This window comes from Amphiprion ocellaris, chromosome 11 (assembly GCF_022539595.1).
Source record: "Amphiprion ocellaris isolate individual 3 ecotype Okinawa chromosome 11, ASM2253959v1, whole genome shotgun sequence".
NCBI lineage: Eukaryota > Metazoa > Chordata > Actinopteri > Pomacentridae > Amphiprion > Amphiprion ocellaris.
In genome coordinates this window covers 34,336,674-34,353,171 of record NC_072776.1, presented here as the reverse complement: position 1 = coordinate 34,353,171, position 16,498 = coordinate 34,336,674, and the positions used below count along the sequence as shown (strand labels likewise).

The 16,498-nt window shown below is 36.1% G+C and overlaps 1 protein-coding gene across 4 annotated transcripts in view; it reads left to right on the top strand.

Moving 5' to 3' along the window:
* cntnap5a (contactin associated protein family member 5a) overlaps positions 1-16,498 on the top strand; it is a 172,540-nt gene that overhangs the window by 32,944 nt on the left and 123,098 nt on the right. For 2 of the 4 annotated variants that reach the window (XM_055015104.1, XM_055015105.1), the window contains exons 3-4: positions 1,766-1,959; positions 13,599-13,746. In XM_055015104.1, the coding sequence (XP_054871079.1) occupies positions 1,766-1,959; positions 13,599-13,746 (342 nt within the window). Of the gene's footprint in view, positions 1-1,765; positions 1,960-13,598; positions 13,747-16,239; positions 16,260-16,315; positions 16,334-16,498 lie in introns of those variants that run through there. The other 2 variants (XM_055015107.1, XM_055015106.1) reach the window with 2 other exon arrangements.

Genomic DNA, 16,498 nt, shown 5'->3' with positions numbered 1-16,498 from the left:
GTGTCTTATTTTGCTAATTTTGAGTCTCTTTATGGTCGTTTTCTGTCGCATCCTGACAGTTTTGCATCTCTCTGCCACCATTCTTAGCGTTTTAGGTCATGTAGTGTCTCCTATTATTAATTTAGTTTGCTTACAGTCGACCTTCTGTCCATCGGTTATATAATGAATAATGAATAAAGAATAAAATGCAGCCGCTCTGACGTCTGCAGCTTCACCTTGAACTTTTATTTCTGGAACATGAACCCGATGGTTCTGACCTCTGCCTCATTTCATGCCTCATACTGTTGTTTTTCTGTCTCTTTGTCTTCATTTTTAATCTTTTTATGACTGTTATTGTCATTTTACGTCCGATATTGCACTTTTTTTTGTCTCTTTATGGTTATTTTTGCCACATTTTTGATCATTTGTGTCTTTTATTGTTGAGTTTTGTGTCTTTTTCTGGTCATTTTGCATCTTTTTATGGTTATTAGGCCATTATATGTCACATCTTGGTTGTTTTTGCTCATTTTGTGTCTGATTTTGGTAATTTTGCATCTCTTTTTGTCTTTTTTGTGGTGTTTTTGTTGCCATTTTATCTGTATATGTTTAATTTTTGGCTCTTTCTGTTCATTTTCTGACTCATGTTGTTAATTTTGTGTCTCTTTGTGGTCTTTTGCATCTCTTTGTGATGGTTTTTGTTCTGTTTTTGTCGTTTTTTGTCTTATTTGGGACATTTTGTGTCTTTTGTTTTGATTTTTTGGTGTCTGTGGTCATTTTGCATCTTTTTTATGGTTGTTTTTTTTTTAACCAGTTTGGTCATTTTGTGTCACATTTTGATTATTTTGCATCTTTTTGTGGTTGTTTTTGGTCATTTTGTTTTGGATTTTAGTCATTTTGCGTCTCTTTGTTGCCATTTTGAGGTCATTTTGCATCTACTGATGGTTGTTTTTGTTCCATTTTGGTCATTTTGTGTCTGATTTGGCTTATTTTGCATGTTTTTATTGCCACTTTATCTCTATATGATTATTATTTTTGTCTCTTTTTGGTCATTTTGTGTCTTATTTTGCTGATTTCATGTGTGTTTATGGTAATTTTGCTCTAATCTGGTCATTTTGTGTCATGTCTTGATTTTTTTACGTGTCTTTGTATCTGTTTTCTGGTTGTTTTATGTTTGATTTTAGTCATTTTGTGTCTCCTTGTTGTCGTTTTGTGGTCATTTTGCATCTATTAATGGTTGTTTTTGTTCCATTTCGATCATTTTGTGTCTGGTTTTGCTCATTTTGCATGTTTTTGTTGCCACTTTATCTCTATGTTTATTTTTTTGTCTCTTTGTGATCGTTTTGTGTCTCATATTGATCATTTTCCATCTCTTTTTAACCAGTCTTTCTGTTTTTACCTGTTTTCTGTCTCATATTGTTAGTTGTGTGTCACTTAATGATAATTTTTGCATCTATTAATGGTTGTTTTTGTTCCTTTTAGGTAATTTTGTTTCTGATTTTGGTCATTTTGCATCCTTTTGTTGCCATTTTGGTGTAATTTTACACCTATTAAAGGTTGTTTTTGTTCCGTTTTACCCATTTTCTGTCTCATATTGCTAATTTTTGAGTCACTTCATGGTAATTTTGCGTCTCTTTTAACTCATTCTCTCTGTTTTTACCGTCTCCTATTGTTAAACTGGACCGTTTGCCGCCTCGCTGCCGTCTGCAGCTTCACCTTGAACCCTGTATTTGTGCAACCTGAAGCCGGCGGTTCTGACCACAGCCTCTAATGGATGTTGTGTGTCCAGGAGCTGGAGGATGGTCTCCCATGGTGACGGACCAGGAGCCCTGGCTCCAGGTGGACCTCCGGGAGCAGATGGAGGTGACGGCGGTGTCCACGCAGGGCCGCTACGACAGCTGGGACTGGGTCAGCGGCTTCCTGCTGCTGTACAGCGACTCGGGCCGGGCCTGGAAGCAGTACCGGCAGGAGGACGGCGTCGGGGTGAGTCTCACTCTATCGGCTTTCTGTGGTTTACATCCATGTATGAAATTACAGCTGGATCCAGAGAGAGCTTCTTTGGTTTTAGACTTTAAAATGTCCCAGTTTAGGATGTTTGGATCAGATGATTATCTTAGTGGTCAACGAATGAGTTCATCACCAATTATTTCATTATATTTGGAACTTTTGGGGTCTGATTTTAGGTATTTTTCATCTCTTTGGTGCCGTTTTGTTTCTTTTGTAGTCATTTTTTAATGCATTTTGGTAATTTTATGTCTGATTTTGGTCATTTTTTGTCTCTTTGTGGTTGTTTTAGTTCTGTTTTGGTTGTTTTGTGTCTATTTATGAGGGTTTTTTGGTTCCTTTTTTGATTGTTTTGTGTTGGATTTTTGTCATTTTGGATCTCTTTGTTGTCATTTTGTCTCTTTGTGGTGATTTTTTCTTCTATTTTCCTCATTTTGTATCTCATATTGTTCATTTTTGGTCTCTTTACGGTTGATTTTGTTCCATTTTGGTCATTTTGTGTCTCTTTATGGTTCTTTTTGTGCCTTTTTTTCATTGTTTTGTGTCAGATTTTAGTATTTTGTATTTATTTATGGTAATTTTTGTTCCATTTTAGCCATTTTCTGCCTCGTTGTTGCCATTTCGTCTGTTTGTGTTTACATCTCTTTGATGTCTTGTTCATTTTTTGTCTATTTATGGTTAGTTTTGTTTCTTTTTTGATTATGTCACAATTTTGTCATTTTGCATCTTGTTGCTGTTGTGTCTCTTTGTGATGATTTTTTTCTCCAATTTTGATCATTTGTGTCTTATATTGTTCATTTTTTGTCTCTTTATAGTTGTTTTTTCTAAGATGTCATCATTTTGTGTCACCTTTGGAACATTTGGTATCATTTTCTTTGTGTTTGTTGCCATTTTGTCTCTTTGTGTTGTTAATTTTGCATCTCTTTATGGTTGTTTTTGCAGCAGCATGCATGTTTCATCCTCATATTGACCAGAATGAGAGCCTGAGAGCTAGCAGGTCGAAGGGTCACTAATTAATGTGTTTGTGTGATCCATACATCCATACAGGAAACCAAATACAGGTTTGCATGTAACCTCAGTCTTCTAGTTGAATTCTCTGCAAAAAAAATATATAAAAGCATCTATTTGAATAGAGACGGAGGCTGAGGATCTTCCATCTCTGCAGGTTTTGTGCAGATTTTTCTGGTTCACATCAGAAACTCTCGTGTCTTTTTCCGTCTCTGACTCTGCAGGTCAGATAGCATCCTCTCACTTCTCCCGACACGTTCGGAGGTGTCGGAAGTGTCTGGTGTCATCGCAAATATTATCCTGCCTCCTCATCTGCTGCGCGTGGCGTCGCAACACGTTACGGCACAATGTGCAATAATCCGCTCGGAGAAAGTAGCCTCGCGTTGGCACATGCCATTAATTCTTTATTGTGTTTGGCCCAGTTATGTCAAAGGCTGCCAACGAGATGTTAAATTGCATTTCGGAGTGTTTTCAGTCCAATTAGCAGAGTGTGGAGTTGCCCACTGGCACGTCGCCGCTGCAAACTGATCTTTTTTTCATTGTGTTGAAATTAAAAGAGCACAAAGACGTGAGGCTGAATAATACGTCGACTTCTGTTGCTCTCAATTATTCATCTTCCGTCACCTATTTAAAAATGGATCATCTAAAATAACACCAGAAGAAGAAGAACAAGAAGAAGAAGTTGCTGCAAGAGTCTTCAGTTGTGACTAAATCCACTTTATTCTGTAATGTGCTGTGGTTAGGAAGACAACAGATGTAAAAAACAGGCGCATGAATTATGCAATTTACTCGTGGAAATTGCAAAAAAATCCACCTTTTTTGCAGAATTCACAGCATTTTTAAAAATATAATGAATCCTTTGAACCTCAAAACCTGCTGGCGGGTTTTAAAGGTTCGTTGTCTTTGAAAAAAAACTCAAAAATTATCTATTTTTTTTTGCAGAATTCACAACATAATATAATAAATCTTATGAACCTCAAAGTATGTGAAGATTTTTAACTGTATTTCCAGAAATTTGCTTATAATTGTAATATTTTATCTAAATTACTCAAAAAATTTCCCCAAAATAAACCCTTTGCTTTAACTAGATCTTGTAAAAAATGAAACATTCCGTGTTGCTCAGTGCAACTGAAAGCCACGAGGGATTGAGCTGCGACCAGCAGTTAGTGGACAAAAATTCTAAGACTTCTAAGAAGTCTTCCTGTCTAAAATGTTTTTTCCAGGTATAATAGTTAAATATGTGTAGCATGATGAAACATCTTTCTGCAGCTGATGAGCAGAGGCTCAAAACTGGACTAAACGTTGTCCAAAACAACAAAAAACTCCGACTTTTGAACAATTTAAAGTTTAATGTAATTGTGGATGAGTTTCAAGTGTTGTTTGGACAACTCGTGTCAGTTTAGAGTTTTTGTTGGTTACTTTGGACAAATTTGCGGCAATTTTATTTTGTTTTGGATAAATTTTCAAAAGTTTGGAGTCATTATGGACAATTTTGAGGTATCTTGGACATTTATTTGACACTTCCGATGAGTTTTAAAATCATTTTATGCAATTTTAGACTAAGATTTCCTGGATGAATAAATAAATGCAGCATGGCTCAGAAACAGTGAACAGAGGAGCAGGTTGTTGGAGATCCATCCAGCATGGTGAAACATCTTTTAGTAGTTGGAGATCCATCCAACATGGTGAAACATCTTCTAGTACTTGGAGATCCATCCAGCATGGTGAAACATCTTCTAGTAGTTGGAGATCCATTCAGCATGGTGAAACATCTTCTAGTAGTTGGAGATCCATTCAGCATGGTGAAACATCTTCTAGTAGTTGGAGATCCATTCAGCATGGAGAAACATCTTCTAGTAGTTGGAGATCCATCCAGCATGGTGAAACATCTTCTAGTAGTTGGAGATCCATTCAGCATGGTGAAACATCTTCTAGTAGTTGGAGATCCATTCAGCATGGAGAAACATCTTCTAGTAGTTGGAGATCCATTCAGCATGGTGGAACATCTTCTAGTAGTTGGAGATCCATTCAGCATGGTGAAGCATCTTTCTAGTTGGAGATCCATCCAGCATGGAGAAACATCTTCTAGTTGGAGATCCATTCAGCATGGAGAAACATCTTCTAGTAGTTGGAGATCCATTCAGCATGGAGAAACATCTTTCTACAGATGATGAACAGTGTAGAGAGGAAAAGACTGGAGAGGAAACAAACAATTGAATTGTTTATATCCAAACTTACAAATGTTTGTCCAAAATGACTCAAACTTGAACATAATAATAAAAAATTGGTCAAAAATGACTCAAAAATTGCCTAAAATTATGCAAATTTGCACAAATTGACTGGAAAATAGTATAAAATGGTATAAATGTCTTCAGAATTCCTGACAGAAATATTCAATAATGTATCAAAAAGTGTTCAACATGATCACAAGAGGAAAATCCATCCTAATAAAATTGTTAAATAATTATCCAAAATGACATACATTTGTACAAAATTATCAAAAATATTGCTCAAGATTTTTTTTTTTTAAAGTCAACAAAAAATCAGATACACTGGTTCAAAATGATTTTAAAAAAATGATTGAAAATGAGTCAAAATTTGTCCAAAATGACATCAATTTATCAAAAATCAGACACACTGGTCCACAAGTATTGAAAAGAATCTTCAAAAGTAGTCAAAATCTATCGAAAATGACTCAGAAATTGTGCAAAAGGATAATGAGAGGAAATTAAAACCTCCTGGATGAATAAAATAAATGCATCGTGGCTCAGAAACGTTAAACAGAATTCCTTTTTCCTGTCTTCCTTACGGTGCTGCTTCCTCTGAAACCTGCCAATGATTGAAGCCAGCCTTTATCTTTAAACGCCGCCGCTCTTCTCTGGTGTTCATGTTTGGGATGAATAGAAATGATTAGCAGCCCGTTTGTCTGTAGCCTCTAATGAAACCTTCCAGACCTTTTGGCAGCCGTCTGGAGGCTCCGAGGTAGCGGCTTCCTGTCAGAGCTAATGAGTGGGCCGCTAACGCTGCTAGCGCTCGGCTACGACCGGTCAAATTAGCTCCACGCTGGAATTAGCTGCTGAGGAAACGCCAGGCTAAAGGTCGACGGCAGCGCTAACAAGCTGCTGCAGGAAAAACCACGCAGATTATTTCTAAAAGTCAAATGTAAAGAGAGAAAGCATCAGGAAGTCCAACGTGTGGTCGCTAAATGAGACTTTATCCTCCTCAGAGCTGCTTTTATCAGAGAATTAGATGTTTGGTTTGCAGGAATCTGATCATCAGCAGCATCAGATTTGTGTTTTCTTTCATTTCTTACGTGAAAATAATGAAAACTGAATCGACTGGTTTTCATTTATAAAATAAAATATGACTGCAGCTTCTTTAACCCTCGTGTCGTCCTGCAGGCCAAAATTGACCCATTTTAAAGTTTGAAAATGTGGGGAAAAAAAATATTTTTACAGTGAAACTTCTGATGTCCACATTTTCAACATTTTTGGGAAATCTCTGAACATTTTTTGGTGGAAAAAAAGAAATTTAAAAAAATGTTCTTAAAGAAAATATAAGTTTTACTGATGATATGTAATCACTTTAGATATTTTTGAGATTATTCTGGAAGATTTTTACTAATTTTTTGAAAATATTTACAAGAATTTTCTTTCCAAATTTGGGCGATTTGTTAAAAAATAAAACTTTTAAGGGAAACTTTAAGGAATTATTGGAATTTTCTTCCTGAAGGTTTTGAAAATTTTCAGAAATTTGGGGAATTTTTTTGCTGATTTTTTTGGATTTTTTTCAGACAAGGAAACAATTTTTTTGGTGCCTATAAATAAAGACAACAGGAGGGTTAATGTGAATATTTTCCTGAAATTCCTCAACATTCCTGATTGAAAACGATCCTTGAAATCTTTAAAACTGACAAAAACTTGTCGAAAATCACAAAAATTGTCATAACTGACTGATAATTATTTCAGAATTTGTCCAGTATTTAAAAAAATTGTTGAAAGTACATCAAAAAGTGTCTAAAATACCTAATTTTAAACACAATTTTATCTGAATGTGGAGGAAAATTTTAGAAAAATTTGCAAATGAAACATGAATTAATTTTTTAAATTTTTGATTGAACGTCAACAAAAAGAATAATAATAAAAAAAAAAAAATAATCTTTTAAGACTGTAAAAAGTGTCCAAGCTGACAAAAACTGATCCAAAATTACTTGAAACATCTTTAAAAGCAGTCAAAAAGTATTAAAGAAAGACCAAAAATAGATCCAAAATTACTTAAAACTTTTCAAAAATTAGTCACAAAAGTGTAAAAAAGACCAAAAACTTGTCCATTAACTCAAAACTTGACCAAAATGACAAACATTGTTAAAAGTGCCTTAAAAATTTAAGATTTTAGACAAATAATTGATTATTTGAACATCAGAAGCTATATGGACAAGAAATTTATGAGTTTGGGTTAAAAAAAATTAGGAAAACTGTAAATTCTGTGATTTTAGCTTCTTAAATGTGAATGTTTTCTGGGTTCTGAGACAATAAACATCTTGGACACTGAATTTTCACCATTTTCTGACACTTTAAACAAGAAATCCAGAAAATAATGAAAGGATTAATGAAAGAAAATAATAATTAGATGCCAGATTAATCAAGAATAATCCTCCGAGGACCACGAACATATTGAATTTACACCAGATTTTATTTTATTTCATCTAATACAGTAGTTTTAAAACACATCTGTGTATGTTTATAATTTTTCAAATCTATTTTATGTCAGCTCAGTGGGAGTTATGTATTTTTCCTGCAATAAATAAAATACAAGTTTTTTTTCATCTATCTGAGAAAACATGGATAATTTATGTACATGTGATCCATTATGCAGACGATGCTGTTCTTTATATTGAGGATGATCTGAGACTGAACGTCTTTATCTTTAGTTATACTATGAGCAGAGTTATATTTTATTTTATTTTCTGGCTTCTCGCTGCCTGATTCTGGACCTCCACACGCCACAACGCCGGATTCTTGGAAACATTTTGCATTTTTAAAGTTCAGAAAGCCAAAGCTCTGACAGTAAAAGCTCCTCCAGCTGTGCTTCGGCTGCAATAAATGCATGATGTCGAGGGTTTATTTGTGGTTCTGGTGCACGCAGAGGCTTGTAACATTTCTGAATCTATCATTTACAGATGGCCTGTAAATGCATCGCATGTGTTTTAGTAGATGCTGCAATTTACAGACGTTCCCTAAACGCCTCACAAATGTCATCAATAGTCGCTAAAATGAACAGATGTTCAGACGTTCATTCAATGCTCAGTAGTAGATGGTAGAAGTTACAGGATGTGACATAAACGCCTCACAAACATCAGGACACACATTTACTGATGTTCCCTAAACACATCACGTGCATCAGAGGATGCTACCATTAGCAAATGTTCCTTAGATGTCTCACAATCGTTGTTAAAGGCTACAGTTTACCAAAGTTCCCTAAACACCTCACGCACATAGGTAGATTCTGCAATTTACTAATGTTCTATGATTGCCTCACAGTCATTGTTAAAGACTACAATTTCTGAAAGTTCTCTAAACACCACACTTTTTTTGTTTTTAGAAACTGCAATTTACAGATGTTCTGTAAACATCTCAAACTGGTAGATGCTACAAATTACAGATTTCCCTTAGGCCCTTACATGCAATATTAGATGCTACAATTTATGGAGGTCAGTAAACACCTCATAAACAGCAACCAACACTGCAGTTTACAGATTTCCCCTCAACATCTCTCAAACATCAGCTACAACTTACAGACATTTTCAGACATTGGTAAATTTTTAATTTATACGGTTCTATAAATGCCTCACATATTTTAGTAGACTCTCCTGTTTACAGATGTTCCCTAAACATCTCGCAAACATCAGCAGATTATAAAATTTACAGATTTCCCCTAAATGCCTCACATGCGTCATCAGACGTTGCTACTTACTGATTGTCAAACGTTGGTAGAAGCTTTAATTTACACAGTTCCCTAAACGGCTCACGTTTTGGTATGAACTGCAATTTACAGATGTTTCCTAAATGTCTCACATACATCAGTAGATAGTACAATTTACAGATGTTTCCTAAATGTCTCACATGCGTCGACAGGCACTACAACTCACAGATGTTTTCACACATTAGTAGAAGCTTTAATTTACATTGTTCACCAAGCGCATCACACGTATTGGTAGACATTCCTGTTTACAGATGTTCCCTAAATGTCTCACAAAAATTGGTGGGCACTACAAATGATAGATGATTCCTAAATGTCTCATGAACATTGGTAGAAGCTACAGTTTACAGATGTTCTCTAAACGCCTCACATATGTCAGTCAACGCTACAAATTACAGATTTCCAGACATTTTCAAACATTGGTAGAAGTTTTAATTTACAGATTTCCCCTGAATGCCTCATCTGTTCAGCCAGAAATGAGGCAGAACAGTGAAATGAGGCATTTAAATGTCAGATTTACCTGAAACCAGGTGAGTTCATCTCCATGGTTTCTGATGAACACCAGATGAACCAAACATTCAGCTGATATCTAAAGAAACCAGACTCACTGGGACGGTTTCTGTTTAGTTGTTGTTAAAAATGTAAAGAAAAAAGGAAACTCCCTGAGTCCAGATTTCCTAACGTGGAGCTGCATCCATATTCATCTGACCGCCGTGTGATGAAAGACGATGAGTTTGTGGCCGGAGTCGTTTCTCCACGGACGGAGATCTGAGGCTGAAATGCAAACGGAGGCCGAGAGTCCGGAGGCGTCGGCGAGGATGGAAATGAAACCATGAAAAATACATGCAGCAACCGCTCGGCCTTTAAAAGTTTATCTCCTGCTCTTCCTCTCTTTGTTCCTCCTCAATCAGTCACTCAGTGGCTTTTTTACTGTGAACCTCGAACTCAACACGAAGATAAACTAATTAGAGGAAGAGTTTGTTTCCTGTTTCTCTTGAAAATGTAAAAAAAAAAAAAAAACAGGTTGATTTAAAGCAAACCGCCTCAAAACAACATAAAAATATGGATATTAATGCACAAAAATATTTAAATCCTGGATATTAAAGCAGAAAATAGTGAAACATTTGAATGATAATCAACAAAATGATTAAAAATCTGAATTTTAAAGCTCCAAAACATTAAAAAATCTGGATATTACACGCAAAAGTTTTGAAATCTTGAATAATAAAATATAAAAGCATATATCATCTGGATATTAATGCACAAACATACATTACATTACATTAAAGTATTAATAATATGGATTTCCAGTCGATATTTTCAGATTTACAGTTTTGGGGTGTTTTAGATTAATTTTAAGCTCAGATTTGACTCATTTCACCGTTTTGTTTCCGTTTCTTCCTGATAAAAGTCGTCATTGTGCAGATTTTTACCAGAAATTCTTCTTTTCTAACCTGCTGCTGCTGAATTCAGAGCTTTAGCAGAACAGACAGGTAAATATGAGGCAGCTGAATAATTAAAAACCCTTTGGACTGATGTGTTTGGATGAATTTAATCTTTAAAAGCTGAATAAATCACTGCAGAAAACAGCTTCGCCCCGTTTCTTTTCATTTTATTTATTTTAAACCCTCAGAGAACAAAACGAGTTCAGCCGAGTGAAATAAATACGACTCGTTTAGGATCTTTGTCAGGGAAAAATATCAGAGAACTGTGCAGAAAATACATATCAAACAATTTAAAGCGAAAAGAAACATTTATTTTAATCAACAGGAGCAGCAATCAAATGATGATAATGTAAAATAAATTAAAGCAGGTTTTGATCCTATAAACAGTGATGAGTTGAAACTGTCTGCAGTGAGCAAAATAAATATTAAATAAATCATTTAGAAACTAAAAGCTGGATATTACCACATTTAAATACTAAAAATTATATTCATACAGAAAAGTATTAAAATGTATAAGAAAATCTGGATATTAATGCACAAAATGTTTTTTAAAAAGTGGATATTTACACATGAAAGCACCAAATTCATGGATATTAGCATTCAAAAGTCTAAAAAATTATGGATATTAAAGCATAAAAACATAAAGAAATACAAAAGTCAAAAGTCCTGAAACTCTCTGAAGGAACATCTGATCTTTTGTGACTCTCTGAAGGATCATCTGATGTTCTCTGAATCTGTGTCTGAGGGATTCCCGGTGACGGAGCGTCCATCAGGGACCTGCTGGTGTTTTGGCCGTCGGCACGGTAACGGTGTTCAGCTTCCTGTCAGCCCTGCAGCTGTTTGAGTTGACCTTCTGGAGACAAACTGCAGCATCTCCAGAGGGAGGATCTAAATAAACCTTCAGGAAGGAGGAGAGACGCCGGGGAGAAGAGAGAAGATCTTAATTAACAAGAAGCGAAGATGGAAATAATGAAGTCACCGAGGGTTATGGATGTTTCCTCTCTGGAAAACTCCTCAAGGACGGAGCTCTGGAACCTTCTGAAGGTGGAAAACAACCTGAATGCTGATGATCCATGATGATGTAGATCTGAGATATGATCTGAGAGAAGCAACAGTTTGTTTCTTCACTGATTATCTACTTGGAGCATCATTTTCCTTTTGCACATTTCAGCTTCAATTTGTCAAATTTAACAATTCATTTGCACATTTCTTCAAAAGCAATATTTAACCAAAAAAATCAGACCAAAACTGTCAATAACTGTAAAAATCTGCATGTTTCTCAATAATAATTCATTCTTTAACAGCATTTGACCATAAACTATGAAAAAAAGACACAAAATCTGCACAGAGATGCGAAATCACCATAATAAGATGCTAAAATCCACAAAAAAAATCACAAAAAATACACAAAGTCATCACCGAAAAGATGGAAAAATACACAAAAACATGCAAAAAGACATAAAATCTGCCCGAAAGATGCAAAAAGACACAAAATTATTACAAAAAGATACAAAATCAGCACAACAAGTTGCAGAAATACACAAAAAGATGCAAATCACCTGAGGAACACACAAAATCACCAGAAAAAAAACGCAAAAAGACACAAAACATGCAAGAAAAGAAGAGAAAAGACACAAAATTACCACAAAATCACCACAAAAAATATAAAATCAGCACAATAAGATGCAAAAATACACAAAATAATCACAAAAAGATGCAAAAACACACAAAATCACCAGAAAAATATGTAAAATTACCACAAAAAAACATGCTAAAAGACACAAAACCTGCACAAAGGGATGTGAAAATATACAAAATAATCAGAAAAAGATGTAAAATGATCACAAAAAGATGCAACAAGACACAAAATGATCACAAAAAGATGCAACAAGACACAAAATGATCACAGTCGTCTCATTTAGGACCAAATGCAGCTCTAATATAACAGATGGATCTAATGTAATGTAGATTTATTCATGTTCAGACTATAAACGTTTGTCGTGGATTTAATTCTGATTTATTTCTCTGGAGCTGCGGAGCTGAAGTTGTTGTGAATCTGTTAGATCCAGACCTGCAGCAGCTTTGATTGTGAGTCCAGAATGTAAAATCCCGGAGCTCCTCCGTCAACCATCCGTCTCTCTGCTTCCTTATTGATCTGAAGTGTCACCTGGCCGGAGTCGCTTATGACGGAGACGCCGATCGCTCATCGGAGGCTCCATCCTTCACTCGCTGTTTACGTCCTCTGGTGTCGTCGGACAGCACAAGACGAAGGACGACGTCTCAGCGCCGCACTCACAGGACTTCTGTTGGTTTCAGCTCAGAAAACCAAGCACCAGAGGCTTCGCTGCTCACAGTGAGCACAAAAAGACACAACGCCACCACAAAAAGACACAAAGTCTCCACAGAAACGCAAAAAAAAAACACAGTGCCACCACAAAAATGACAGAGACAAAACAACCAGAAAGAGACACAAAATAATCATAAAAACATGAAAAATCATAACAAAGACTCACAATTGCCACAAAAAGGGCTGAAATGACCACAAACAACCCCAAAGAGACATAAAATCTCTGCAATAAAAGGCAAAAATATGCATACACTGACAAAAAATCACCACAAAAAGATGCAACAATACACAAAAAAAATCATAAGATGTAAAATCACCACAAAAAGGCTGAAATGACCATAAAACACCACTAAAGAAAGAAAAAATCACCCCGAAAAACAGAAACTCTCCACAAAAAATCCAAAAAGGCACAAGATCACTACAAGACACAAAATCTTAACAACAATATGCAAAAATACACAAAATACTCGCAAAAAGACATGAAATCGCCACAAAAAGGGCTGAAATTACTATAAAATAACACCAAAGAGACACAAAATCTCCACAAAAAATGCAAAAATACCAAAAATATTTACAGAAAGTCATCTTCCAGAGACAGCAGCTGAACCAGCAAAGCTCCATCATGAGATGAACAGATAGAATTATAAAATACTTTATGGAAATACCAAAACCGGACCTTCTAACAGAACTTTTCTTCTCCTCCACCTGGTTCTATCGCTACATCAGACGGTGCGTTCAGGGCCAGTGGGACATGTGTGTTTCCACTCGTCAGCGGTTTAGATTTCTTTATTAAACATAATATTCACTTCTTCTTCTTTTTCTTCTTCTTCCTGCTGCAGAGGATTGTGGGTAACGTGAACTCGGAGGCGGTGGTCCAGAGCAAGCTGAGCCATCCGGTCCGGACCCGGTTCCTTCGCTTCGTTCCCCTGGACTGGAACCCCAGCGGATGGATGGGCCTCAGGGTGGAGGTCTATGGATGTTCCTACAGTAAGTTCTAGAAGGTGGAGGTCTATGGATGTTCCTACAGTAAGTTCTAGAAGGTGGAGGTCTATGGATGTTCCTACAGTAAGTTCTAGAAGGTGGAGGTCTATGGATGCTCCTACAGTACACTGTAACAAATTGCTGTAAAAATACAGCATATTTTGTACAGTAATATACCGTTCTTTGTAAATACAGCCGAATACTGTAAATTCACGTGTTTTTAAGAACAAAATATTAACAGCAAGCTACTGTACAATCTTACAGCAGATTACAGTATTTTTCTGGTTTGGGTTGATTGGAGTGTGACTGTTGCTGCAGTCTGTTACTCGTCTCGGCAAATCTTCCTGCATATCACCACATTTAGCAAACAGCCAACACAAAGAAGTGACGAAATAGGTTTAAAATATTCTGTATCAGTGATTTTACTCATTACTGAGGGAAGATGTGGAGAAAAGGAAGAAGTGAGGACGACGATTTTCAGCCCTCAGACCTGCAGGGACCATCTGTAGCTGATCCATCCTGCTCCGGTTCACTGAACAAGGTAACTGTGATTATTAAAAAGTCAGCCTTACTTTTATTTCTGTCAGTCTATTTTATTTATGTTTTATTCTTTGACAGTAACATAAATATAGCCAGTTAGTTACTGATTGGTGTTAGCCACGAGTCGCTAGCATTAATGCTAACGTTTCCCACACTGTTAGCTAGCTAGCTAGCATGAATGCTAACGTTTCCCACACTGTTAGCTAGCAGCTAGCATGAATGCTAACGTTTCCCACACTGTTAGCTAGCAGCTAGCATACGCTCCTTTGGCTGCAGAGTGGACAAAACTTTGGGTCTTTCTTTTAAACCAGACCAGGAAAATGAATTTCTAAGCAACCAGATCCAGCTAGGTTAAGTTAGCTATCTCTGTCTTTCATGTAATTTTCCATTAAATATCCAATGTGATGCTCCACTGATCTGTTATCAGATCTCCACATGTACTTGTCTGCATTCGACCATTTAGGTAATTTCAAGTTTTATAAAGGTTGTAGGATGTGTCATGTTGCTTTTCTCTCCACTTAGGAAAAGTAAATTTAGGTGTTATGCAAACAGCTGCAAAAGTTAGATTTAAATGTGTATTGAACTAAATAGCTGTTATAAGTGGAAGCCTCTGTTTTGCTTAATAATTTGAGTTTCCTGTTTATTTTTGATTGTATGTTTTTTTTTTTTATGAATGTTACAGAGTTCCATATTATGTTCAAGGGATGTTTGCCTACCACACCTAATATATTCTTTCTTTGTCATTTCATTGTAGGCTCTTTCTTATTATTAACCCTGAGAGGGGAACAAAGACCAGCCAGGAGAAGGTGATGTTGCTCCAGTAAAGACATCTACTGTAAATCCACTAGCCTCCTTTATAAAAAGACTGATGGACTCTGAGTGGGACTTCATGTAAACCCACAGCTCCTCTCCACACAGGACCTCACTTTCACAAAGCAAAAGCCCAGTCTGCAACCAGATGTTCATGTTGTCATTTTAAGGTAACAAGTCTCAGTATTGTGTTGGGTTCAGTATAAAATACTTCAGTCCTGGTGTCTCAGTTTTGTAGTTCCAGGTTTGTTCCATGACTTGGTGTTTATTGAACATGATCATGAGTTATGAAAGACTGATTCTGAAGGCCTGAAATGTGATGTGCAATTTTTAAATAGATTGTTGACAACCTGTTAAACATCATTAGTTGTTTTTATAGATTGTATTTTACAAGACTTCAATTTCTTGAAATGTGTTAGCTGCTGAATGTGTTCAATGCAGTATTAAATAATTTAATTGATATATAGGAATCTTTTGTTACAGTTCAGGAAAAATGGAAACCAGTGTACCTGAACTAGAACATGCACAATGAGAACCTGTTCAGCATGAGGAAATGATTTTATGTTACTAAAATTTAATGGGTTAAATAAGTCAGTTTTTGAACTATGTGTGATACAGAGTTGGCTTTAATAAAAGCTTAATGTTGAAAAGTCATCTCTTGTCTGAGCCATTTCTATGCTATGCTATTTCCTGGGGCTTTCATTTTGAAAGCCCCAGGAAATAGCTCTCTAAACAGCATAATACCGTAATATTTTTTACAGTAATAAACTGTTGTTGTAGAATACGGTAGGATTACTGTAAAATAACAGTGCGCTGCTGGCAACTTTAGCTGCCAGCTCTTTACTGTAAATTTACAGGGAAATTTCTTAGAGTGTAAGTTCTATAAGGTGGAGGTCTATGGATGCTCCTACAGTTCTATAAGGTGGAGGTCTATGGATGTTCCTACAGTAAGTTCTACAAGGTGGAGGTCTATGGATGTTCCTACAGTAAGTTCTATAAGGTGGAGGTCTATGGATGCTCCTACAGTTCTATAAGGTGGAGGTCTATGGATGTTCCTACAGTAAGTTCTGTAAGGTGGAGGTCTATGGATGCTCCTACAGTTCTATAAGATGGAGGTCTATGGATGCTCCTACAGTTCTATAAGGTGGAGGTCTATGGATGTTCCTACAGTAAGTTCTGTAAGGTGGAGGTCTATGGATGCTCCTACAGTTCTATAAGATGGAGGTCTATGGATGTTCCTACAGTAAGTTCTATAAGATGGAGGTCTATGGATGCTCCTACAGTTCTATAAGGTTGAGGTCTATAGATGCTCCTGGATCTTGTTGTGGAGATTTTGTGTTGTTTTTTGTGGTAATTTCTCCATTTTATGGGGCAAATTTGAGTGTTTTGGGTGTAAGTTAGGCTTATT